Below are 27,061 nucleotides of genomic sequence, written 5' to 3'. Positions count from 1 at the left end.
CTCACTTTTGGACATTGCCGATTTGTGCTTGGTTCCATCTGTCGAGTTAATTGCTCGTTCTTTTGGAATTGCCATTTAAATACGTTTGGATTCAAAAGGGATTGAATATTTTAAATGTTAAAACATATTTGAGAAAAAGTCATAGCTTTTATTATTTTTATTTAATTAGAGTTTTCTATCTAAGTACCCACATTGGCTCCCGTTTCCAACAATAAAGATTTGAATTACACAATTATTAAACATCTGACTGTAATTCTGAGAGATTTTTTTATTTTTATTTTTTCTTTCCCAAGGTGCACCTTTGAGTGTATTCCACAATCCGTATTTCCAAGTGTAGTCCGCTTCCATGGCGGCGCAACGATTGCCGTCAGGTCACACTCGGGCGAGCGCCCCAATTGTAACGTCAACGCAGCTGTGAAGCGTGAGTCAGTGCGCCGGATTGAAAGCCGACCGCTGTCCGCTGGACCCTGCACGGATTATTCGTGTTATTACAACAGAAGTCCGCGTCAAGGCTGCAGTGAGCCGGCTTGTCCCCCCCCCCCCACCCCCCACCCCCCTTTCTGCACGTCTGAGCCCGACCGGCCTCATCAAATAAATTGGACGCCCGCGACTTCTGTGATTGTGGCTCGCCCCGGAGAGTCTTACCGCTCTGAACCGTAATTGCCTTCTGTGAGCCAGCCTTCCGCACGGAACGCACGACTCGGTCCAAGGGGGGGGTGTTGCTAATCGTAGGAAACAATTAAAATCTCCATGATGCAACGGGATGACTGCGCTGAAGGTGCGCTAATCCGGCCGAGCGGCTTATTTAATTGCCGGCGAGATTCGCCGGCTTTCCGTGCGAGTTTGAGCTAAATGCTAGGCTAACTATAGCCAAATCCCTAACACATGGCTTAAGTCTCGTTTGTTTCATTTACACTCGCCAGGCTGACGCACACAAACTGCCTTCGCGGACTGTTTCACTTGCTCAGCATCGGACGAATAAACAAGGCGACTGACACTTTCGGGGAAGAGAACAACAATTCTTGGAAAATACTTTATTCTTGTCGGATTGAAAACCTTTTTCTTGACAAGAAATACTTAAATGTAGCGATGAGCGAGAAGCGTTTGCCGCTATCGCTATCGGGCCGAGAGCAGCCTTATTTTAAGATATGCCGATCCCGGCCATCGATACTTGATGCAAAAAAAAATAAAGACATCAATAAATGTGACATCAGTAAGTCTTTGTGGGCGGCAGGTGGCGCTATGCTGCCGCAGTTTGGCCACTCATTGTCTGCGTTAGAAAGAAAGGTCTTGTAATGTTGTCAAAACTACTACAGGTATTCTGTACTTGGTATCGATGAGTACTCGAGTGAATGCTAGTACTCGTATCGGTCTTAAAAAAAGTGATATCAAACACGTGTGTGTGCATGCGCATATATACTGTATATATACATGCGCGCACGCACACAAATACATTTTTAGATGTACAAATCTCAATCTTAAGAGAGTGTTTTATTTTTAGAGCGAAAAAGTGGCCTGCGCTGTGCGACCAGGCCACCGTATGCCAAACTTTTGCAAGTGCGGGCCGTCCCTGATGGACGTCGACACGAAAGTAAACAAACAAGCAAGATGTCAGCACTTAAATGGCCAAGAAGCACTTGGCAAAACAAGGGCTAAAACTGGACACTAAAGTTGCTTCACCCCCCCACCCACCCACCCCCTCGTCTCCGCATCCCGCCCGCCCGCAGAAGAAGCTCCATTAGTTCCCTTGGCGGGACACTTTGCGCCACTGCCAGCACGACAAATTTCATCGCGGCGGGATATTTATAATTCAAACTAAGTGCACGTTCTTATTTGTCTGCGAGCTTCTCCGCGCGCGGCGACATGTCATTTGTTTTACTTTTGAAACGGGCCGCTCGGGACCGAGCGCTTTTATGTGTTTTGACAAATAAACGCTGATTGCTTTACTCCGCGGTGGATCATTACGACCGCCGCGCTCACGTCAACCACAGTCAAAATGCTGCCGAGAGTCGACGCCTGCCCAAAGAAAGCAAGCGGCACTTTCAATTTTTTTTCTTTCAGGCAGGTTTGATTTTACTTTTTTCTCCCAAATATGACTTTATTGCTGTAATTTTTTAGAATTAAAATAAATGATTCTCTTGGGAAAATTGTTCTTTTGTTCTTATGAAATCTGACCGTCGTCTAAAAAAATTCTAGGGGCAGGCAGGTGTACTCTTCATCATCATCATCATCATCATCCCCTTCATCCTCCTCCTCATCACACTCATGAAAAAGCATCCCGGCTCATCGACTACGACCTTTGCTAACGACTGCGGCGTAATTACTCCCCCCCCCCCCGCCCCGTAGTCCCGAAGGGGCGGCGACTATTGTTAACCGCAATTTCCACCGGCGGCCTCCAAGATGAATTGGCGACATTTCGTTTGCCGTCACCTCCGCACAGCAGGAACATCTTCCCTGCTGGGAGAAAGCTTCTTTTGCGTAAACAAAAAAAAAAAAAGAAAAGCAAATGAACAAAAAACACAAAAACAAAAGAAAGAGAAAATAGCTGCGGTGTGCTCATAATAATTTGTCACCGTCGGGGGTGGGATCAGAACCGTAACAGGCGGGATGCCGACTGTGTCGAACCGTACATCCCGCCCCCCCCCCCCCCATCAAAAGAATCCAACTTTATCTGATGTGTTCTTTTTCAAAATCAAGTAGCAGTTTTTTTTTTAATAATCATATCTCATCTTTCAGATCAGCCGAATATGATTATTATTGTTGTTGAAGTGAATTTCACTCTTTCTCAAGTTTTTTAAGCTTTTTGTTTTTTTGATCATTTTTTAAAAAAAGTGTCATACTCTTTTTGTGCTTCTCAAAAAGAAGAACATGATTTCTATCAAACGACAAAAACTCCAATACGGGTTTTATTTCAAATCGGTATTTCGACACATTTTGCGTCTATCTTGGCATGGAATGATTGTCATTCTTCGAATAATACAATACAATACGAGTTTTTTTTGTTGGTTTTTTTTGTATGTGACAAAAGAAAAATCCAATACTATTCTGAAAAAAAATGTGCCGTTGCTCTTTGAAAAATTCAGCCTTCATTGTGGAAGATTGTTCCTGTTGTTTTTTTTTACCTTAAAACGTACCCCCGCCCCCGTCCCCAACAAAAAACAACAACCATAAGAACAAAATCATAGTTCCAGAACTCCTGGGCCTTTCCCCTCTGTGATGGAATTCATCCGCCTCCGTTTGACAAGTGTCATGGAGTAAATTACACACTTGGTGAAAGTATCCCCCCCCCCCCCCCCACCTCCCCCTAAAAAGTGCACTTTTTACCTGCGGGGAATTGTCTGCACTCATGATCGCCTCAACTCCGACGCCCCCCCCAACGGGGGTCTTGGAAGGAAACTTTTATTTCCCGCGTCTTGAGGTAGAACTTGTGTGAGTGATTATTGCGGCCGGGAGAACGATCGGCGGGCGTCCCGAAGGTGCTTGACTTCTTGGAGAAGCCCCCCCACCCCCCAGCCCCCACCCCCCCCATTTAATGGCTGTGCTCAGCGTGTGGATAAAGTGCTTGGAATTTTAAGTACCGCACTCCTTTGGCGGCAAGTGCACGACACCGCGATTGCCTTCGACCGCATGCCGGAGTTAACCGGAGACGACGGCCTTGGGGGGGTGGCGGGGGGGGGGAATGACCGAGTGAGAATCCTTTGGAATTTGCTAGAACGACCCGCTAGCCGGACGTGATTGCACAATGCTGCGGAGCGGCCGCGCCGGTTGACTGTTGGTGAAAAGAGCAGGTCCCATCGTTTCATTCGTTAAAAATGAATTTTAAAAAAATTAAAAATAATAAATCCAAAATATATGAGGTGGTGAATAAGCTGCGCTCGTGACAGGGTGAAGAAAATTGGTGGCGAGCCAACGGGGTTGCTAGGTCGTCGCCGAAGGGGAAAGGTGTCGCCGCCATGGAGGCTAATTAGCGTTTGCTAGCCGTGACGAATGGAGCAGCAAGTGGGTCGCCTTGTTTGGCCTCACTTCCCTCACTTCGCTTTTTTTGTTGTTTTTCTAAGACGACATCAAACGCGACGCGATTTGCGAAGCCTTCCGCATTTCACCTAATTTGGCGTGCGGCGTCTCTAATGAGCGCTGCAACAACAAGAAACAATGTTCTAATCGCCGCAACCTGTGACGAACGCCTGCGGCCAACGGCACACAAATGAGGATTACGATAGAGTTTAAGTCGCTGCGAGATTGAAATGTTGATCTGCGGTTATCTCCCGCTACGCTTGCTAACGCACAAAGGCGGCGCCAACGGCGACGACGACGCACTCTGACCCCGAGAGCGGTCGCGGGCTTTTACGCTCGTGTTTGTCCCCCCGCCGCCGTCTTCATTCATCTGACTTATCGATCCGGTCGCTTTGGCCGAGGTGCGGGGGCCAGGCGGCTGCGCGAGGGACCGTGCGCCGACCTCCGGCCCAACACATAAATCATTTCCTGGAATAAAATAATAATAATAGAGAGATGAATTTTTCTTTTCTTTCCGCCTCTGTTACCCCCCCGCAGGGTGAAAGCTAAAAAAGGAGTGAACCTGATCCAGACCACATCCAAGAACGCCCAGTGGAAGGTGGACTGGGAGGTTCTGTCCGGCGCCAAGCATTCCATCACCACCATCGACGTGAACAAGAACAAAGCGCTCAAGCAAGGGTGAGTCCATATCGCGTGTGGAAAAGAATATTTTTCCGTTAATATTACGACGTCGTCCTCCAAATGGACGACTCGAAAAGTCGCCTCACGGCAACAAAGTCTTCATTTTACGAAAATAAGAAATTGTTTCCCCAAAAATGCAACCTTACAAAGCGTTGTTACGCTCTTTTGTTCTTGATTTTACTGCTTGGTGCTTTCTACAGCCTTTATTACGGATTTGTCTTGATGTTTATTGTGTATGTTAAATCACTCTGTATGTAACCTTTCAACGCACGCGGCGCTCGGGTGATTTGTTTTGTTTTTTTTTTTTGCTGTTTTTCTTCGTTACTCTCTCGATTCCGGAGTTGAGTTGCGCGAGTGACAACGCGGCGAAGGCTCCCGGCGCGAGCGCTTGTCAGGGAGCGCTAATTATGTCAGCGGCTTCCGGGAGAGAACTCGCCTCATGCATTATTTCCACGACAAGGCGCCACGGCGCCGGCGACACCTGCTTTTGACGCCCAACATTTGCAGAGACAAGCTGACGAGAACGACACTCGTCGCTGTTATTATTTGTCGCGCAGCCCGGCGATGACGATACCGCCGTGTTCTCGTCAAGCTTTTTCATGATGGCAGACGTTCCCGTTGGGAATGAATTCTTTTCTGCGCGCAAATCCATTTCGAAATACCGTACGGACTATAATGTTTGCGTGTAGCGCCAAAGCTTTACATTGCTTGTTTTTTGTTTTGTTTTTGTTTTTTGTTTTTAACATGCGTAACGGACAGACCTAAACGGGACAGCTTTTCCTTGGACAAGATGACGTGCGCCAGCAAAATCTCAAACCGCTTTCTCAGCAGCTGCGAGAGAATTACAGTCATTCGATGTACTTGTTGTCTTTGATGTTTTGGCAAATTTTTGGCACGACGCTGGGTGAAAAATTCACTCTTGCCGAGAGGACGTCAAAGGCAAGACGGCCTGGCAACGTCTCAAAACGCATCCGGGCCTACATCTCATCGTTGTCTTTGATGTTTTTTGGGGGGTTTTTTTTGCTGAATTTGGCCTTGATGATTATTAGGAGTGTCCTTCAGCAAAGAATGGCTTGCAAAAAACAGAGAGGACATCAAAGGCACTACAGATCTGTTTGGGGGAGTTGCTGCCATTTGCAGTCAACCGACATTGTTGTTGTCTTTGATCTTTTGCTGAATTTTCTCTTTTAAAAGCAAAACAATCGCTTGCTCAAGAACAAACGCGGACAAATTCATTGGTTGTAAAAGAACATCAAAGGCGGTGGTTGCGCTCGCCTCCGAAGACATTTTCCGTTGCCGCGGAGTCCTAGGCGCCAAATATCATGATCGTATTTGATCTTTTTTTGCGGCCTTTCCCCTTTTCGTAGCGGCGCGATGGCTTGCTGAACCACAAAAGTTGACAAATTCATTGATTCGGAAAGAAAGGGAAAGACTTTCTCGGCGCCGATGATATTGCGGCGCTGCTACGACACGTAGCGGTTAGCCTTCTAACACGTAACGACACGTAGCGGTTAGCCTTCTAACCGCTACGTGTCGTTACGTGTTTTTGTCGGTGAGCTTTTTCCTGTCCTAGCAAAGCCTGCACATTACAGCGAATAATAGTTTCACGATTCAGTGAGCGCGTACCAACAAATCTGTTTCTTTTTTTTTTTTTTTTTTAATGATATCGTCTTATAAAGAACATTGTATCCTTTTGAGTTCTCCGCCGTCCTTTGGTCCGCCCCTCCCTTTCACGCCCGGCTAGCCTTTACGAGTAAAGCTTGAGGTGTTACGGCGGAATACGCGGATGGACACTCCCACCTCCGTGTACCCTCTTAAATTCCAGTCGTGCGTTGAGCGTTATCGCTGAGGCGACTTGAATATGTTTTTGGGCGTTTTGTCCTCCGCGTAACCCGCAAAAGGAAGCCGGCGCATCTCACGGCCGATGACGACGAGGTCGCTCGTCGCTTGAGCTCTTTCTCGCTTCATTATTCTATTTTTTGCCCAACGCCTTCTCTTCCATCACATCACACCCGCGCTTCATTTGTCTTTCGTGACCCCTTAGACCCCCCCACCCCACCCCCACTCCCCAACCGCTCTTCTTTCCGCCGTAGCACTTCCTCACAGTTGACGCGTGTGGGCCGATACATTATTGATGGTGGTCAATGGCTGTTCCATATTAATAACGGCGGGATGAGGAGGAAGCAAAGAAAAAACAGCCAACAAGGTCGTCGCTTCTTTTTTGGGGGGGGTGAAGTGGGGGGTGGGGGGACAGCTGAATTATTCAGTGTTATTTTTATTCGTATTTTTTCCCCGATGGATTTGACATCAAATAAATAAATAATGGCACCTTTCAAAACGTATCTCGGGAAAAGTTTAGGGGGCGGGTTCAAAGTAGTTTTGAGGGCATTCGAACTCAGAAATGCAAATTGGTGTCAGAAGCGAGATGTGCCAAAAAGCTTTTTCCGTGGCGGTGGTTTGTATGTGCGTGTTTTCCTTTTGTACTTTTTGCAACGTGGATCAATGCGGGTTACGGACCTCCAGGTGTTTCATCCCAATAGACACCCCCCCAGACCCCCCCCGGGTCAAATTGTTGCAGCCACAGTGACTCACCGATGTCAGAGGTGGGACGAGTGGCTCATAACCGATGTCATATCGCGCTTCTTCAGTCACGACGCGATGATGCCACTTCACCATAGTGACATGAATTAGCGACGCCATGAGCGAACATTCCGCTAAAAAGGTCACCCTGTAATCTGGAAGACTTTGTCAACATGATTTGTGGGGGAGGGGGAAAAAAAAAGGGAACCCACCTGCTGTGACACGTCCACCCCCCCCCTGCTCCCCCCCGCTCAAATCTGAATCCAATCTCATCAACGGCGCCTAAATGTCAATTATGGGTAATTACAGCAGGGCCGGGAAGACACAACGTTTTGTGTGGCGTTTGGAATCCACAAGCGCACGGTTGACGTGGCCATTTTCGCCGATGCGTCTTCAGTGTGATGCTTGACGTTTTCATTAGAGCAGCGTCACGCTGAACGCTCGGCAGTGACGGACTCCACTTAAACGTCCGCCTCGGCCATTATTTGACAGGGTTTTTTTTTGGTTTTTTGTTGGTGTTGTTTTCTGACAAAAGTCAATTTGAAATCGCCTTGTGCTGTATACAGTCCAAGGGCGAAGGGGAGAAGGCGGGCGGGGGGGTGGGGGGGGGCGCCATCGATCGCTGCGGAGAAAATGGGCGAACCCTGGCAATTATTTGCAAGTGAGAGGCCCCAACTTGAATTTGCAGTCTCCGCCAGCCTCTAGATTAAAGCGCAGTGATTGTTTATTGACGAGAACTGTTTTCATCAGCGCGAGGGGCATGCGGGGAGGGAGAGGGGGGGGACTTCTGAATAATTCCTGGACGTTTGATACGCCAGACAAAACCGGCCGGCGTGACATTTAGAATGTGCCAATCTCCATTTCTGCTCGCTAAAAAACATGGCCCTTGTTTTTTTTGGTTGTTTTGTTTACGCCAAGTCTCCGCCCCGAGGACCCCCTTCATGGTTATGACATCAGATCTCGTCCCAATCGTACTTTTGCCTGTTTTCAGGGAGGCGGCGGGCAACGCCGAAGTGATGCAGCTCGACTTTGAGATGGAGAACTTCACCAGCCTGTCGGTGACTCGCCGCATCAACTGGAACATCGACTACAACGGTCAGAGCCCCCCGCCCGAGTCTGAGAAGGTGGTCACCGAGCTCACCGTGGTTCAGCGGGACATCCAGGCCATCCTGCCCCTGGCCATGGTCAGTTCGACGCACGTCATCGATAAGACGGCTAGAGGCTATTCAACGAGCGAGCTAGCTCAAGAGACGAGGCGGGCAGCTAGGTAGACACTAGCTAGCTCGCGAGGTACCAAGATAAGATGGTAAGATGCTAAATAATGTGGCTAGCTAGCGCTACAGACAGACAGATGGTTGTGTAGCCAGATCCTAGCTAGCTAGGTTGCTCACTCGGTACCTGAACGGATGGAGAAGGGAGCGAGATACGATCTAGCCGGCAAAATTGCATTTTAGAGTTGTCAGAGAATAATCCAATATATCAACATATCCATCCATCCAATAAGCCACTCCGGCGCAATCTCAAGGGGTAAACTTAATTGGCTCGGCGAGTCCCTCTGTAACCTGAAGCGCTCGTAAATCGATGTCATGTTCCCCCCCGCCACCTGTGAAGTGAAATAAGGATGACAAACTACTCTTCATTTTAGGTTATGCGTGTTGCCGACGGAGGTGAAAAAGAAGCACAACATCCCGTCGCGCCATCTGCCCGTTGATGCCGAGACCGTTTGGGTAGCGAAATTAGCATGTAAACGGAGGTTAATTTTCGATTTTGTGCAGAACTCGGGATGGTTTGTAAACGGGGGGGGCTCTCACCACTCGCCTGTTATTGTTGTCAAACGAATCACAATTATTATTCCTAGCGTTCTTTTTATCAGCATATTTAGCAGTCAGCGGGAAACACGAATCCTTTCATTAGCATGTCGTTCATTTTATTTAGTATTTACGTGTACCCAAACAATGCTTGCGAGTCACGCTGCTGCGTTTTAGCCCCCCCCCCCCCCCCCCCCCCCCCCAATTGCTTGCTTCCAAGTGCCGCGAGCCCCATTACGCATTCTCCACTTGGAGTTGCACATCTGCTGCAAACATACGGCGCTCGCCGCACACCCGCCAGTCAGCGGGCCCCCTTGACATTTGGAGAATTAGCATGCGTCTTGTACGCCGATGCCGCGTGCCAAATTTTACACTCCACGCCGCCGTGACTTTTACTCGTTGTTGTTTTCCTCCGCTGCCGCGTGTGCCCTCTTCTTCCTGCCGCGCTGCGGGGGCTGCGCCGCTTTTGTTTTGAATGTTGACGACGACGCTTCATTCGTTAGCGGTGTCTTTTGCTCGGGCGCTAGGGTGGAGTTTATCTTGACGGAATTGTTAGCGTGTGGTCTGTCAGACGTTCAAATTGCAAGAGATCTAAGAGGAATTTTTGCTCAAAAGACAAAGTCTAAATCTAAAATGGCTGCCAAAACAACACCGGCAGGTAGCTTGGCACGTAGCTCGTGTTTCTGTGGGAGTCGGGCTCGGTCGTCCGATTGGTCAGCGATGATCGCTGACCAGGAAGCTTCCTCATCTCATTTTTTTCCCCCTCACTCAGTTTGCCGCACTTTCAAAGTGAAAATATTCCACTTTTTTTTTTTTTTTGGTCGCTCCCAAATGCTGTGCTCGTCAACGTTTGAGTCACTTCTTGGCCTTTCTCTGCATAAATCCACTTTTATGATTTTGTTGTTGCGTAACAACTCAACTGGCAAAGAGCGGGCTGGCGGCTGTCATCTTTTTATTGCTGTCTGTTTATCATCCCGTCTGTGTTTACCTCGTTTGCATACTTTTGCCGCTAATGAGTTCTTCCGGAGATGTCACCTCTTATTTTTTAGCCCCCCCTCCCCTAAACTTGCCAATTACGCTAAGACGCGCACCTTCATCAGGGAACGTTGCGGAAGCGACAACAGAGAAGATTATCGACTGGTCGCACGGGGGAGAGCGGTGCGCCGTGACCTTATTCATCGATCGGTCACCGCCGCTAGCCCGATTAGCATAAGAGTGTGTTGACAAAGCGTTTGTTTACTACTTTGCTTCCCCGTTTATTTAATACACTCGACTCGCTGGTCCCTGGAGGAGTTCCTCACTCCGGTCTCCCCCCCTCCCTCACAGGACACGGAGATCATCAACACGGCAGTCCTGACCGGTCGCACCGTGGCCATCCCCGTCAAGATGGTGTCCATCGAGATGAACGGCGCCGTCACCGACGTCTCCGCCTTCGTGCAGTGCAAGTCGGCCAACGAAGACATCGTCAAGGTATGGCGACGCCAATTCGCTCATTCACTGCCATTGACGACCGTAGACGTCCAAATCGACGCAACTATTGTGTTCACCCGAAGTTGGCGATTTATTTTTTTTAAATTAAGTTATATTTTCTGGAAGAAAAAAAAGATATTGTGTCTGGGTGGCAAAGACTTAAACAAAGAGTAAATGCATTTGATTGCCGTGCCTGTCCCCCCATCCAGTAGTAATCATTTTTTTTCCGGACCCCCAAACAACAGCCACTGGACCCCAGCGGGGCCGCGCACCCCAGTTTGAGAGCCACGACCATAAAATGCGTCTCCCGTCTGGCCGGGGAAGTCAATTTGGGCCGAGTTGATCCGGTTAGGCGGCGGCGGCGCGGCGCATGAGCATAAAAGCCGCCATGCGAGGCCCCTTCTCAGCGCGTCCTCCTGATTTGATTCCCTTAAATAAAATCAATAGTTCATAAACCGCGGGCAGATACATCAATGCGGGCAAAGCAGTAAAAAAGCTCCCCGATGCGCTCGCCCGCCGCCCCGTCTCGTGTACTCCGGCCCTCACGTTGTTAACTTTAGTGGCGGGGCTGCAGGCGCAATAAAAAAAAAAGAAGAAGAAGAAAAATAAAAACAGCCAAACGGACTAAACCAAAGTGCTTCCCCAGGATGCCGAGAGTTGCGGCGCCGCCGTTTTCTTGTATTTTCCAATCAATGCATATCAAAGACCACCACCCCCCCCCCCTCCTCATCTTCAAAATGTCTTTCAAGTGCAGAACCGGATTGATTTGCCGCTACGCGGGGGGGGGGCATATCGCTCCGCTTCTTTTGTAAAGGTTGCCAATTTAGTTCCGCGCCGCTGGAGAGGAGTGCGACTCGTCCTGACCGTCAAGACTTTGACTTTTCAGCCTCGTTGCCCGATAGCGGAAAGATCTTGCCACTCTCCTCCCAGGAGATTTGTGTTGGAAGTGGTGGGTCGCAATCTCTTTAAAACGCACACATTGAAAGTGCAATTGAAGTCGGCCATTTTGCTTGGAAGCAGCCATTTTGGGGGCCGATTCCATTGCGCCGCGGATCGAAGAATTCGACCCCGAAGCCGCTTTCGCCGATCCGCGTGAAATTAGTCGGACGTGTTGATCACAACGGGCTGCACAAAAAAAGTCTCAAGGGCCCATGATTGAAATTGACGGTTTGTTTTGAGCGGCCATTTTGGACACCCAAAAAAATGTCACCACTAAATGCCCAAGCTTTTTTTTTTTTAACCTATGTCGTCTACTAGTTTGCTGTCACGCCGAGAAAAAGAAGGCGAGGGCGCCATTTTTAACTTGCAGGCCTCGTCTTTTAGAATCATCATAAATACCCCCCCCCCCCCCACTTCCTCCTCCTCCTCCCGTCGAATGCTAAATTATTAATTGAAATGGATCTGGCGCGGCTTTGGGGCTCCCGTCTTGGTCGGGAGGTAATCAGAGATTGTAATCTCCTGCAAATGGAGTTGAGGCCGGCCGCTTTGCACTCCTCCGAGGTGCGGTGCGGCAAAGGGGGCGTGGCCTGGGACAGGTTGCCGGCTCATGTGTCCCCGCCTCTCCTCCATGTGGAAAACCTCAGTTCTCCATCAGGTTCATGCAATTTTGCAGGGAACTCCACCTTCTGTCCGCAGCCCCCTCCAGAGGTGTATTTGGGACGGCGGCGACCAAAGAGACGACGTCCGTCCGGCCCTGACACTTAGAATACTCGTCAGGGCTCCCGCAGCTATTCTCCGCTGATAAATTTGGCCCGCTAATTGCGAGTCGAAAGCTGTTAGCGACTGCAGCGGGTGTTCCGTCCCCCCCCCCCCCCCACCAACACACACTCCGCCGCAGTGCCACTAATGCGCTGTGGCATCCGCCGCGGTGCCGGCAGATTGCTCGGGCGGGGATGCGTCACATTGCGTCGTATTTAACGCCGGGATGAAAAAGTGGCGGGGTTAATAAGGGCGACGCCACCCAAGGGCCTTTTTCACATGCATCCGTTCTGTTACATTAACGGCTGGAGGAAGAAGCTTCATCTGTCCTTCAAACCATGCGATGCTTTATTGCCGTTCACTCTGTCGGACTTCGCTCAGACGCGGCGGCGCGAACCAAAATGCTCCGCAGTCGTGCGTCATCCGTTTTATCTTGTGCCGGATGTGCAAAATCACAAACATCTGCACGATACGTTGTTTGCTCACTTACAACCAAAATGGCACACTTCCTGTGTGTGTTTTTGGTCATGACCTTTTGAAACTTTTTGGATGGGCCGACTTATGATGGACTACCATTTTTATTTTATTTTTTTTCCAAAATATTTTTAGAAATGGTTAAGATGACTCTGAAATTCGCTTCTTCAAACCACAAATGGCCACAAATGTCTTGCAATGCATCTTTGGGCGTGGCTGCTTGAGGCTTTTTTTTTTTTTTTTTTGTGGGTCACGTTGCTCACCAAATTTCATGTTGCAAAGTGTGACTAGGAGTGGGGGCTGAATTTCAGACTGAAATGTTCTTACGGCCTTTTTTGGTGGGTCTCATTGTGACGGATGTGCTGACCAAATTTCAGGATGCTCAGCGCAACTGGCTTTGGGGACAGATTTTTATTTTATTTTTTTTAATGCATGATAATGGTTTTGTCCAAGGCAGTCCTGTGACCGCACCCTCTGCCCCCCCCCCCCCCCCCCATGTCCATCAACATCCAAAAAATGACTTCCCCGCTTGCGACTTTCACACCTTTTGGGAAAATCTCATCCAAACGCTGGCAGCCGCTGTCACGACAACTTTTGTGACTGAGTGGGAACAAAGCTCCTCAAGCAGTTTCCTCATCTCGCTGAATTTTACATTCCCCCCCCCCCCCTCCCTTTTTTCCGGGCCTCAGATCCTCATTAGCCTCATTAATCTGAGTAACAACAGGCTAATGTCTGTGTAACCGTGTGTGTTGTACGGCTAGCTCGGCTAAATTAGCCGGCATCCGTTTAGCGCACATCCATCACAGCGACGAAAGCTCCTTAGCGGCGACATTAGCTGTCCGCTAATGCCGAGCCATGTGTCAGCTTTCATTCCATTTAACACACTGTCGCTAGAGAGGGAGGGGAAAGAAGAAGAAGAAGAAAAAAAAAGCGAACCCCCCACCCCCCGCCGCCTTGGGCCTGGCAATTAATCAGAGAATGTCGGGATATGAGGAGAGCTGATGGCGCTTCCTTGTTCCCGCATGTCATTCATTTGTGACACGTCCATACAAATTGAAGGAGATTATGGTGTGTGTGTGTGTGTGTGTGTGTGTGTGTGTGTGTATGCGATCCACTTATGCGATAGCAGGTAATTAACGCGCAGCGGCATCTGGGCACTGGCGAACACAAGCGGCAGTTGTTTGAGGCGCGGCTGTCCTGAGCAGACCTTGGCAGGCTGCAGTGGAGATTTGGAGACGAGATTTTCTTCTGTTTTTTTTTTTTTTTCCGCTGTTTTGGTTTGTAGATTTTTCATTCCTCTCAATTATGTTTTTTCACGCTGGGTGACAAGGACCGGGCTGGTATACTGTAAATGAATGCATTGTTGATTAAGCAGCTTTTTGTGAAAAGCCCCCGCCCCAAAAAATATTTAGATTTTTAAAGATTTTGGGTGGAAATGCCATTACATTAATACATTTATTCCCTGATTACATTGTGCATTTTTACCTTTTCATTTTTAATTTTCAAATATTTTTGCTCATTATTTTTTTAAATTTTTTTTATTTCACACATATATTCATTTCTATTTCCTCATACCCGATTTGAAAATATTTGTAATTTGTCTTCCCATTTTGAAGCCAGACTAAATGAATCTCGCACTTTTTAAATTGATGCATTTTTTCCATTTTTTATGCATTTGTGTTGACTCCTTTCAGTCGGAATTTTTTTTTAATTAAAAAATCGATATTAATTTTTTACATCCAGTAAATTTTTATGTAATGCCCGTTTGGTTTTGTTTTGTTTTTTTTTTTTCTCCCTTCTCCCCTGTGCCCGGTTGACAGGGTGCCACAGCGCCTTATCTCTCTTGCCCTCACATGGCGTCTGTTGGGGGCCGGCGGTGGCACGCGTTGGCCTTATCTTCTGTTTGACATCATGTGCGCCAACGCAACGGGAACAAAGAATGGAAGGAGTGACGACTATTTTTAGCATCCAGGTGGCCGGGATGTTTGTTGACTTAACCGAAGATGGGCAGAGGCACAAAATGATGCTACATCGCCTGCCTCCTGGATGCTAATCGCTGATAGCATGAGATCATCTTTGTGTTCACGATGGACGTTCACGGGAAGTCAAGCGGCCATTTTGCCTCACCGTCGGTCAGGAATTGGCCAATCGCGGCGCAACTGTTTTCTGAAGCTGAGCCGCGATTGGTCGTTCCACGAGCAACTCTGATGTCATTTTCAGTCGACAGCAAGTGGCAAAATGGCCGCCGCCTGAGATTTTACTGTTGATTCCGAGTCGACAAACACAATATTCGTCCTAAGGTCGTGTTTGGACTAGTGAAGGCGCATAGAAGATATTATTATAAGAAAAACAAAAAATAATTAGTGGTTTATTTTCCCTTTATGCAACCACAGTAGCATTTCCATCTCACATTCGAGGAACTTTGAGTCCTTAATATGAAAAAAGATCAGATCCTCAGATCCCTCGAATGGCGAGGACCCCCCTCCCAGAGCTCCCCCCCCCCCCCCCCGCATTCATTCTTCCGGCCTCGATCAATGACCTCGGAACCGTCAGGTGTACTGTATTTCCCGCGCCTGAAGTTTCCGGCATTAAATTAGCCGAGGCACGGTTAGCCAAGCAAGCACACTCAATATCGCACGGCTCGCTTGCTCGCGGCTTTAATGGATACTGAAAAATGATGAATGATGTCGGCGAGACCCTTCCAACGCGCCGCAACACCTGTTCTTGTCTGCGGATTTAATTTTTTTTTGAAAGCCGGTAGACGGCCTCTCATCCGCATATCACCCGTCCTTCCCGTTTTCCGCTCCCGGTGGCGTCGATTCCAAACGGTTTACACACGAGACAACAGAGGCAGGCGAGAAAGTGACACACTACGCCCCAATATCACGGTTTCGCCCCGTTAACTCTTACGATCCGTCCCGCCTCGCGCGACCTTGAGGACAAGCGCGGCTTTTATTACCCTGTTAGCCCATACGGAGAGCCCGCGGTACCTCCGCCCAAGGAGCTTACGTCGTCACCGCCGCCGCTCGCGAGTTAGTTTACGGCGCGGGAATCGATTTGATGGATTTCCAGTCAACGGGGACGGGGGTGGGGGCAAAGCGCTGTTGAGCAAGGAAATCATTTGAGATTGGGACGCTTTACACATAGGAATGGCGATGATCCAAATGGGGATTTTTCTTTTTTTTTTTTTCACTTTACCAAAATGTCCCGCACGGCACCTTCAGACTGCTCCTCGGTTTCTTATGTGAGCTGTAGTCATCGTAATTGTTCTTCGCAGAGGACAAAGAATATCTGCCCGTGAGCAATATTATATTTCCCGCTTAAAGACTGTGACACGTCGATGCTTTGCGTCGCTTGTTCGATTTCTGTGCTGCTCTTGGCTCATTTTTTTTTCCCCTTGTGGAATATTTGCCGCGCGCCAAGACTCAGCCTTGGAACAGCAAATAAACGATTGACTGCAAGCTACGTGCTCGCTCCGTATATCATCACCCGCGGCCCCGCCACCCCCCCGCTCCGCCGCTGAGGCGACCGTTCCCCATATAGAGGCGCGCTCCTTACCTTGACCTTTCCCCCCTGGCTTTTGTGCGGCAGGTCTCCATGAATTGCGACTACGTGTTTGTCAACGGCAAGGAGACGCGAGGCTCCATGAACGCCAGGGTCATCTTCAGCTACGAGCACCTGAGCGCACCCCTGGAGCTCACCGTCTGGGTGCCCAAGCTGCCTCTGCGGGTGGAACTGTCCGACGACAACCTGAGCTTCATCAAGGGCTGGCGGGTCCCCATCCTGCCCGACCGCAGGTGAGGCACCATTTTGTTTTTTTAAAAAAAAAGCAGCAAAATAATGACCATTGTAATTGGGGAGGGGGAAAAAAAACAAAAAAACATTTTGCAGTTCTCAAAATCGATCTTGGCCTCCAGACCAGTTTCAAGACTTTGTGTCATATTATCCGGCGCTAATTTTTGGTCACTGGTCTCGGCAGCCTTCACGAGTAGCCGATAGCTTAAAACAAATCCTGTCTGGGCCCGCTACGATCGTTGCGATCGGTACTCACCTGCCACGCATGCGAAACTTCATTCATTTGCTTCGTTTGTGTTGCGGCGACAAGCTGAAGATGTTGTTGGTGGTTAGCGGTTAGCACGTGAACAATGGCGGCCGTCTTCTTATCACGGCTTCACGGCGCACAAGCTATTTATAACATTTCGAGGGTTCGCAAGCTTCACAATTCCTCAGGTCTGTATTTCCGTCACACTCATTATCCAAAAAGTATTGAACCCGCTGGTCAACAAAATACTTGGAAGTGAGAACCAGTAATCTTTTTTTTTTTTAGTTTTTCTGGCCTTGTTTTGTTGCAATTAGCCTCGCCGCCGTAGCTTTGCCAAACGAGGCTCTCAGGTGCGATTTGATCCGCTTTGTCATGTTGGCGTCAGAGCCCTCCCGACGCATTTAGCCGACGAGGCCGAGCCGGAGCCTTGATTAGCGCCGTGAGGACGCGTACGGCGAGGCTTCTCAGAACAAACAAGTGCTTTTCGCACCTCGGCGCTATGCTCCGGAACAATTGCAGCTGTCGAGTCGTGCGTTTTCTGTCTCGATGACAATTTCATTTCATGTCGCTGCATTTTTCTTTAAGCTCGTTTTTAAAACACAAACATTTGGAGAGAAATGCATTTTTGTGTTTTTTTTTTTTTTTTGTAAAGCGCACACAAAGGCAGCACGACGCGCTTGGGCTATTTATCTTTCGGTAGCACGTCTGACTGAAAGATACGCCGCTTCATCGTGGCCTCCAATGGGAGATTGAAACTTGACTGAGTTCTGTCGCCCTCTATGGTGGACTAGCGCATTACAAGAAGAGAACTTGAGGCGTGCTTGTTTGTGTTGTGGAGAGACACACAAATTTAAAAAAAACACACACACACGAATAATACCGTGACCTTTTTTTTTTTTAATAGATGCGTTTAAACACACTTTTTATCGTCTGCCCTAATGTTTCTTCTCACTCTGGCAGTGGCGAAATGGGCGACTGTCGTATAAAATTACGGCGGAATTGAAAGGAAGACTTGCTCGAGCGAATCATTTTTACGACGAGGGGGGTGTCGTAATATTACAACAACAAATAACATCAGGAAAACTAGCTAGCTCATATGCGTTTATCATCTATCATGTATAAAAAAAAAAATAATAATAATAATAATCCGGGGCGGGGGGGGGGGGGGTAATTCCATGTGGATGTTTGCTCTTGAATGTTCTGCCCCGCCTCCGCTTCCGTTGACTTGCCGCGCGGTGGACCTTGGCTCACTCCCGCAGCAGCAACAACAAATGAAGTCTCCCGGCCCGCAGTGTCTCTTTGTGACAGTCAGCCAGACAATAATCGGATGAGACGCTTTTCGGCCCAGCAACAATCAAGCGGCGCACGTCTCGCGCGGAGCCGAAGCGCCTCGGCGTCTGGCCCACGTTTTACTTCGGCAGTCGGGCGCGCGGGCCGACTGTAAACGGATCGGCAGGGACGGCGTCAATTCATTTGAGAGGGATTTAGTTGGAAAAAAAAGTCACTGATGATGTCATCAATGGCTGTTAAGAAACATCAGCGATGCTGTAAACACGGCGTTCTCCGTGTCGGGCGCCGACGTTGCGCCGCCGACTCGAAAGTGGGCAGCTGCCGGCAAACGGCGAGACGCGCGGCGGGCGCCATCTGTTCTTAAGGGGCCGCGCTCACAATTTGTCATCATAACGCTGATGAGACGCTCGCTCGGCACTCTTGCGCCGTCGCATTATCCCGTCTTGATGTCGAGGAGGAGAAGGGGGGGGTTGCCAGGGGGTGGGGGGTGGCAGTGGTGCCTCAACGATAAGCAGCTGCTTTTTGGATGAAAGCTGGGGTGGTGCTGCTCGGCGCGGCGATTCCCCCCCCCCCTCCTGTGATGTCATCAATCCCTTTATCGCGCCCACTCAATTTCATGAGTGCGTGTGATGTCATCGATGATGTCATGCTGTAAGTGACTTTTTTTGCACCGCTTGTTTTCCAAAATTTGAGCAGCCCAAAAACTGGTGTGGGTCAACAGAAGGTTGAAGGTTTCTTTTCTTCCCCAAATGGTCTTTTAGGTTTTTTTTTTGTGGGGGGGGGTGAAGAGAAAAACTCTCCCCTGGCCGACCGTTTTGGCTCGCACGACCCCGGACTTCCTGCCCCCTTCGAGGGATCGGGACTCTTTAAGCAGTAGCTCACGGGAGGCCCACGGAGACCCCCCCCCCCCTTTGTCAGACTGTCCGTCATAAATTGGAATTTAGAATTCCTGTGGCCAGTTCGGGCCATACTCTTCAAGTTACAGTGTTGGTACGGCCACGTCTTTTTAAATGGTATGAGACCCTCTTGATCCCCCCCCCCCCCAGGAGCACCAGGGACAGTGACGGCGAGGAGGACGAGGACGACCGGCGGGTGAGCCGAGGCTGTACGCTGCAATACCAGCGGGCGCTGGTCAAAGTCCTGACGCAGTTCCACACCACGTCCAGCGAGGGCACCGAGCAGGTCATCACCATGCTGGGGCCCGACTGGCAGGTGGACGTCACCGAGCTGGTGCAGGACTCGCTCAAGGTGGCCGACCCCCGCGTGGCCGAGCTGGTGGACAGGACCGTCCTGGTCGGCCTGGAGCTGGGATCCACCGTCTTGAAGGTTTCCGACCGACTGGCCGCCCGCCGCCCCCCCCCCCCCCCCCCGCCCCCGGCGCTTAAAGTTAAAGGGTCGCTTTGCCGTCGCCGCAGGTGGACTCGCCGCTGGCCGTGGACGCGGCGCTGGGCCAGGCGGCCTTCGCCGTCACCGACGACAAAGTTTCCATCAGCCAGCTGCGCGTCCACGCCGTGTCGGGGTTGAGCCTGGCGCTGCGGCCCAGCCCCGGCAACAGCCACACCTTGGTGGCCAAGGCCACCGGCCTCCAGACGCTCGCCGCCCCCAAGCAGGTACGCCGTGAGAAACGTCATCGCGGAAAAAGCGGATAAAAGTGACACCCGTCGGAAGTTTTTGGGTTTTTTTGCTCAAAACTCCCCCGAAAATATTTCAAAGAGAAGGCATCACGGTTTCGAATAAAATGGAAAACCAAAAAAACATTGAAGTCATTGGCAGTCGCTCAGCGTGGGAATATGCGACGACACACCGCGGGGGGGGGGGGGGGGGGGTCGAGTGAGCCAGCCATCCAATTGCGATTTTTTTTTTTTTTTGGTGTGCTTTCTTCTCACCGGCCACCTTGAAATGTAATTAGCGCAATGTATTGTTCCAAGTGCTCTCCGAGGCCACTTGGCGGCGGGCGGGGGTGAGGAGCCATAAAAGAAAGTCTGGGTGGCAGGGAGGGAAGGGGGGTGGGGAGTGAGGGGGGGTGTCCCCTTCTCTAAGGACTCAGACGGCCATTTCAGGCCGTTTCATTTGCCGGGCAAATCCATCATGCTTGAAGTGAAGAAACATCAAGGTGCCCCCCCCCCACCCGGTCATGTTTTGTCATGCCTGTCAGTTATATTTGTTGATCACATGCGGAGGTTCTTTTTTTTGAACGTATTCTTATGACAACATGTGCAGTTGTTGGGGTGGGGTCCCCAATGTGGTCACCACGCGCCTTTTATTCCAAAACTCGGAGCGGCTCTCTTTTAACGTCTCGAAGGTGAGCAAGGCGAGTCGCTGTTCAAACGTTTGTCGCCGTGGCAACCGACATCGCGATGAGGTGAAAACGTGTCCCGAGTTTGAAACCCAAAGAAAAGCGGCTTTGACGTTCGCAACGACAGCCCGAGGGAACATCACTTTGGGTCGATGGGGGGGTCGCGAGAACGCAAACGCGGCGTCGGCTCGCCAATGCCGCCCGGCTCCAATCTCTCGATTTGGCCGGCGATGTATTTTCCTTTCCTACCTCGTGTTCAAAAAGCGGGACATTTTTCTCAAAATGGCTGCCATCGCGAGATCCCTGAAGGAATTGCGTTTGTGTGCGCGCTTTCCCGCCAGGAGGCCAGCCTGTCGGTGTGGATGCTTTTCAGCGACGACACGGCGGCCTCGTTGACCTACTTTGACCCCAAGGACTACAACTTCAACGCCTCGGCGCTGGACGACAAGGTGGTGTCGGTGTCGCAGGAGCCGCAGCAGCGTTGGCCGGTGGTGGTGGCGGAGGGCGAGGGCGAGGGCGAGCTGCTGCGCGTGGAGATGACCATCGGCGAGGCCTGCCAGAAAACCAAACGCAAGAGCGTCATCGCCTCGGCCGCCGTCTACGTCAGGGTCCGCTTCGGCTCCGACGACGACGACGACTGGGACGAAGAGGGCGGGGTCGAGTCGCCGACGACGGCCGGGGGGCCCGACCCGGACGGGCGGCTCCAAGACACGTCCGACGAGCGCCCGGCCGGCGTTCCCATCGGCTACACCGACCGGCCCACCGCGGGCAAGGCCGCGCGACCCGCCCCGACGGACGCGGCGGAGGGCGAGGAGGAGGACGAGGAGGACGAAGACGACTTTACGCCGTCGCCCCGCAACATGAGCGACCTGGAGATCGGCATGTACGCCCTCCTGGGGGTCTTCTGCCTGGCCATCCTGGTCTTTCTCATCAACTGCATCGTCTTTGTGCTCAAGTACCGGCACAAGCGCATCCCGCCCGAGGGCCAGGTCAACACGGACCACTCGCACCACTGGGTCTTCCTGGGCAACGGCCGGCCGCCCGGGGCCCAGTGCGAGCTGGCGGCGCGGCGGGCGGCCGACAGCCCCCCCGAGCCGGCGGCGGCGGCGGAGGGCGGCGGCGGGCGGACCTGTTGCCACGGCGACCACCACAGCAGCGGCAGCTCGCAGACCAGCGTGCAGAGCGTCCAGGCGCACGGCCGCGGCGACGGCAGCTCGGGCGGCGAGGAGGCCGGCGGCTCGCCCACGTCCAAGCGCAAGCGGGTCAAGTTCACCACCTTCGCCACCATGCCCGCCGCCGCCAACGACGACCTGCCCTACAACGCCGTCCCCGTCGCCGACGACGAGGACATCCAGTGGGTGTGTCGGGACATGGGCTTCCAGGACCCCGAGGAACTGCACGACTACATGCGCAGAATAAAAGAAATGGCCTGAGGAATCGCGGCGGGGGGGCGTGGTGGTGGTGGGGGGGCTCCTTTTTAACCGCAGACACACCGAGGAAAAAAAAAACAAAATGGCCGACCGCCATTTGGGTTCGTTTGTTCGGTTGACTTTGCGCAGCCCTGTAAGCTTATCATGGCACTAAAGGAAACGACGTAAAAAAAAAGAGGCGGGACGCATCGAGGAAGCCAAAGACTCGACCAGGCGGCGGCGGCGGCGGACAAAAGAAGCGTTTGCGATCCGCGCCGCAAACTCTCACAGACGCTTTATTTTTTGAGGGGGGGGGGGCCAAAGTGGATTCTTTGTCTTCATTGTCCTTGGTGTCGTCGCTTCGCATTTACTGACATTTTTCTACGTGTCACAGTGGGGGGAGGGGTCAGAAGCCCCGCCCAGCGACTCCTTTTCGATGGCTCGGCGCTCCCGCCCGCCCCCCCCCCCCCTTTTGGTCCAATGCCTTACAACCACGGACAGTCGGAGACTCGCCGGCGGCGTAGCGTCCGCTCTGTAGCAAGCGGCTTTGGTGTCGACGTAGAGACGATGAGGCGCCCCCCCCCCCTCGCCTTTCCGTTTTCTCGCTCACGTCATCCGGGGTCCTTTTCACTCGGCGTGGCCGCTTGAGGTTTCGGTTGGGTCGCCTTTGTTTCGGCTCATCCGGTAGCACGGACACTCCGGACACTCGTTTATTTTTTTTTGTGGCTTCTGCAGCTCATCCCGCTAACGGCTAATATGGGTCAGAAGGTCAAGGTCACCCGGGCAACGCCTGAATTTAGGTTACACACAATCTTGAGTTTTTTTTTTTTTTTTTACAGAACTGAAATCATCACCGTGCCACGTGTTGTTCAAATGAGTTTTGTTTTTTTTTTGGGGGGGGGGGGTTCTATGAACGAATCTGATGCAAGTGCAGACGAAAGGTCATCATGCCAACGCGTCGTCTGTTTTCATCCAGTTCACCTTTTCATCTGCGTAGCATGTACACGTGAAGTCAGAAGTCATCCGAGTAGCGCAGCAGTGTTGTATGTCACGCCCCCCCACCCCACCCGCCCCCACATGACATACAATCGAAATCGAAAACAAAAGAAAAAACTGCAATCTGAGCGCCAGTCACAACTGCGTTGCTCGTATTCGGGGAAACGCCGCATCCGCGTCACATGTAATGCGGGTATTTCGTCGCACGTACTCGGGGGTGGGGGGGGGGGGTAACGCAATCGAGCGTCTTCGTGTCGCTCATCAAATTCGGCGCCGGCAAATCCGAGGAGCCGTTTTGCGGGTGCCTTTGTGTGCGCTCTCGTATAGTTGTCTGAAAAAAATATCCGCGCAACAAGTGTTATTGGACTAAAAGCCACCGCGGGTAGCCGAGCTAATCCCGCTTTTAATTAGCCGCGGCGTGTTCCGCTTTGAAGGCCGGTGTCCTCAAAGCTAAAAAAAAAAGTAAAAAGCAGCTCCTCTTTTGGAGCTCAATGGAGTCACCGTGAGATGAAAAAGCTTTTTGTCACATTTTCCCTTTTCATTCTAAACAGCAACGAAAGCTCTTGGATATGTTGGGGTGTTTTTTTTTTTCCTTTCCTCCCTTTGCGTCAATAATTAGCCACATTTAGTCATCAAGGCACCCGATCCGGAATCGTAACGTTACAAATGTCAAATGACGCATTTTGCTTTGAAAGTCTTCAAAAGCGAAGAAAATAAAAGCGAAACGGACACCACGGGGAAGCGGCAGTACAACAGGCCAAAATCCTGATGTCAGGTACGCTGGTTGCCGCCCGCTTCCTGTTGGATTTTGCCCAAGGGTCCTTCGGGCTTTTTTTTTAATAAATGCTTTGTTGCAATGTTTGCGTCCCTCTTGCAATTGGAGGCAAATTTATTTTCCGACATTCACGCCACAAAATGGCAGCTTCCAACTCGATTGGCCAACTCCCCGTTGGGATTTCGGTCCTTGAGAAAACCGCCGTTGGGAGCTCATTCGGGTTGCAACCGTGGAATTGACCTCAAAATGGTCAACTTCCTGTTCAAGTCTGACCACTGCGCACTCCCGCATTTTTGCCGCCAACCTTTGGTGACTGTTTAGGCGAGTCAAAACCCCAAAAAAGGCCATTTTAGAAATTAAGTTCAACAAACGTGAATGAGAAACCCTCCCGATGTCCAACTTGAGAGTAATAGATCGATTTATTATTATTTTTTTAAACTTGCATGTGGTCAAGTCCCCCGACTCGGTGTGGATTGGCGCTTTCAAGGCCTGCCTCAGCCGTCGCTCAAAGCTTTAGGATTTCCCCGAGCCTATTCGTCAAATGTTGCTCTCTCAGGATGAATGTAAGGCGTCTTCGGCTATTCACCAACAAAGAATCAAAACAACTTGGCTGCTCTGTATTCGCTGTGAAATCCTCGCCGGTCGGTCGGTCGGTCGGTCGGCTGTACAGATCAAGCGCAGCTTTCATGTTTATCTTCAGCATTCATGTCAATCCGTTGCCAGCTTTGGTTCCTCCATGTTCTTGCCTTGTTTCCTTTTTTTAAATTTTTTTTTTAATGGTAACGCTGCTCGGGCGCACTCGTTTGTATTTTTCTTACAAGCTGCTACTCGGAACTGGGTCTTCACCGCTACCGCTACCGCCGCCGCCGCACTGCCCACCATGTTCCTGTACAGAGCACTGATTTATTTCCTGTATTCTCTCGGAAGCAAATCCTTGTATTTTCCCGTTATATGTAAAACAGAAAACAAAAATGCGAAACTGCACTCAAGCTGTGATGGCTCTTTTTTTTTTTTGTTTCCTACGCGGACTTGCAACGTGTTGCCATTCAAATCTTTCCAAACGATACAAAAACGACTTTTTTCGCATTTATCGCCCCCTTGGGGTCTTATGGTGTCTGTGACGCTTGCACAAACTTATTTAAAAAGTATCAAGTCTTAAGACAGATTGTTTTATGGCTGTGTAGCAAGTACAAACCTGGTTTTAAAAAAAAAAACAAATTTAAAAAAAAAAAACAAGAGTGTCCGCTCTTCCACATCGAATTGCGGCCTGTGCCCCCGAACGGTTTGATTGTTAGTTCAAATAATTCGACTCCAGAGACAGACAGCAAAACAACCTCAAAATGTCAAAAAAAATGTGTGATGGAAGCTTTCAAAAAAGGTGTTTTATTTATTGATGTATTTGTTGGAATCCGGTAGGGGGAAGAAAAAAAAAAAAAAGTGCTGTCGCGGCGGGCTGTGATCACCCGTCAAGTTGCTCCCCAGCACGTCGCGAATCTCTTTTGAATGCTGTTGCGCATCCGGCGCGACTGTCGCATTTGGCGCTGAAAAGCTTCCGGCAAACGTACGTCGCTAACAATGCTCACACGCATTCTCGTGCGGCAAATTGAGGAGGAGGAGGAACCAGATTTTTTTTTTTCTTGAAATCGTACATCAAACGGAGAGCACAAGAAACCCGCGTCGTCGTTTGGGAGGAAAAGTCTGAGCGGCTAACTTACAAATAAACACAATCCCCCAAAAAAGTACAGAAATTGATTCTCGGGCCTCGGTTTCAAAAGGACAAGCAAATCAATTGTGGAGTTTTTGCGCAGTATAGCAAAGCTAATTTCCACAATCCATGCTGTAGAGCTCCCCCTACAGTTCAGGGGGAGTTATTGTCATGTCGTATTGAAGGATCCAAATATGCTCAATGAGTTGATGAATGCAAAATGCAACGAAGCGTTTAGATTGTCACACGTGGCGAAGGTGTTCAAACCATTCAGATTATTAAAGTCGGTGTTTGGTGGGGTTGTCACGGCAACAGCAGCAATTATTCAAGCTCCCATCAGCTTGATTCTTAAGCAGCTATTTTCAGAGAGATCCCTTGATGTAGGTTGTTTTTTTCCCACCCCGAATGCCCCTTTGAGTCCGTAATAGGATCTTTCAACTCAGCGAGTACCTTGTTTTTTTTTTTTTTTATTTCCCGTTTCAGTGGAACTAACAGGGAGGGTGATTGTCTTTTTGTGTGTGTGTGTGTGTGTGTGTGTATTTTTTTTCACGTGTTTTATTTGAGCTTTGCAGTTTTGCAGCCAAGGACAAGTGAGCTATTTTTCATCGCGCGGGGCCAGCCGGGCCACACTTTAAAGGCACCTTTGTCAAGTGTTACCTCTTTGAACCCCGAATCAATGAAACTTTAGCCTCCCTCTCGATCCTGATGATGACACTTGCAAGGCTTTTTTGATTTATCTTCTCTGTGTGTGTGTGTGTGTGTGTGTGTGTGTGTGTTAAAAAGACTCATGGATAAAATGAAACATTGAAAAGCCTTTTGCGAGCCTTCGCCTTGTGCCAGGAGACAGCGACAATGGCGCGCATCCAGGTGTCGTACATGTTTTATGAATGCCGGGGCCCCAAATATTTTTTTATTTTATTTTTTTTTTTAGAAAGCAGCACACGTTTGTCAACATGCCCCAACCTATAAGGGCGAAGGGGACACCGTTCAGCCAAACTTCCAGTTACGCAAAAATAGTTTCTAGCCGAGCTAAAAAAAATAAAATAAAATAAAAATTGAAATCCCTACCGTTACTTTATTTTTATTTGCTCGATTACTTACATGATTTCCTTAATTTTAAAGTTTAAAGAAATGTTTTCTCAGAGGTGCCTTGAGACACAAGTACAATGTGTTCCGTGACCAGAAAGATACCCCATCATATTGTATTTGATAAAAACAGACGACATCATCTTCAAGCTTCTTTTTCACATCATACTTCCTCATCCTCCTTTTTTAAACTCCACTTTTTATTCAACATCAAGTGCGTAACACGATGCTTCACGTGATTCCAAAACAGCTTCCCCTTCATATGCACTTGAGTCAATAAACGACGCCCCCGCCCCCCCCCCCCCCCTTGAACAATCGGGCTACAATTTACGAGAAACCCTGGCGTATATTATATATCATGCCTATCACATACCATGCCTTTGCAGCCAATACGGTGGCGAGGACAGGAAGAGGTCTCCACTGGGTACGGGAGGACAAGAGGTTTTACGGCCTCAGCTGGAGCAGTCACGCCAGCGTGGGCGTCTGCGGGAGGCTGATAACCTCCAGCCAAACATGTCCCACCGACTTCATCACGGACACTCAGTGGGCCAGCAGGAGGAAATGCAGCAGGGGATGGAGGGGGGGAGAGAAGAAAAAAGAAAGGGAAGCGAATCAACCGCAGCACACGACTCAAAACGTAGGCCGACCTGAGACAGGCTGAGCTCGAAAACAAAACAAAACCGTTTTTACGTTTTATTTTGATAGTAGTAGTCTATATATTTTTTTCGGTGTCAGTC

The 27,061-nt window shown here is 50.0% G+C and overlaps 1 protein-coding gene and 1 long non-coding RNA gene across 3 annotated transcripts in view; both read left to right on the top strand.

Moving 5' to 3' along the window:
• The window catches only part of LOC127588242 (transmembrane protein 132E-like), a 105,342-nt gene extending 83,533 nt beyond the window's left edge, over positions 1 to 21,809 (top strand). For both annotated transcript variants that reach the window (XM_052046890.1, XM_052046889.1), the window contains exons 3-9: positions 4,552 to 4,692; positions 8,267 to 8,459; positions 10,410 to 10,553; positions 16,317 to 16,522; positions 19,104 to 19,383; positions 19,473 to 19,667; positions 20,695 to 21,809. In XM_052046890.1, coding sequence (XP_051902850.1) covers positions 4,552 to 4,692; positions 8,267 to 8,459; positions 10,410 to 10,553; positions 16,317 to 16,522; positions 19,104 to 19,383; positions 19,473 to 19,667; positions 20,695 to 21,786 — 2,251 coding nt within the window. In that variant the 3' untranslated portion in view covers positions 21,787 to 21,809. The remainder of the gene's footprint in view (positions 1 to 4,551; positions 4,693 to 8,266; positions 8,460 to 10,409; positions 10,554 to 16,316; positions 16,523 to 19,103; positions 19,384 to 19,472; positions 19,668 to 20,694) is intronic.
• Positions 21,810 to 25,075: 3,266 nt separating this feature from the next.
• On the top strand, positions 25,076 to 26,145 carry LOC127588282 (uncharacterized). The gene is made up of 2 exons (XR_007959030.1): positions 25,076 to 25,470; positions 25,609 to 26,145. It is a non-coding gene; the product is annotated as an uncharacterized LOC127588282 (long non-coding RNA).
• The last annotated feature ends 916 nt before the right edge of the window (positions 26,146 to 27,061 follow it).

This window comes from Hippocampus zosterae, chromosome 16, assembly GCF_025434085.1.
Source record: "Hippocampus zosterae strain Florida chromosome 16, ASM2543408v3, whole genome shotgun sequence".
Lineage (NCBI taxonomy): Eukaryota > Metazoa > Chordata > Actinopteri > Syngnathiformes > Syngnathidae > Hippocampus > Hippocampus zosterae.
This window is presented reverse-complemented; position numbering and strand designations above follow the sequence as displayed.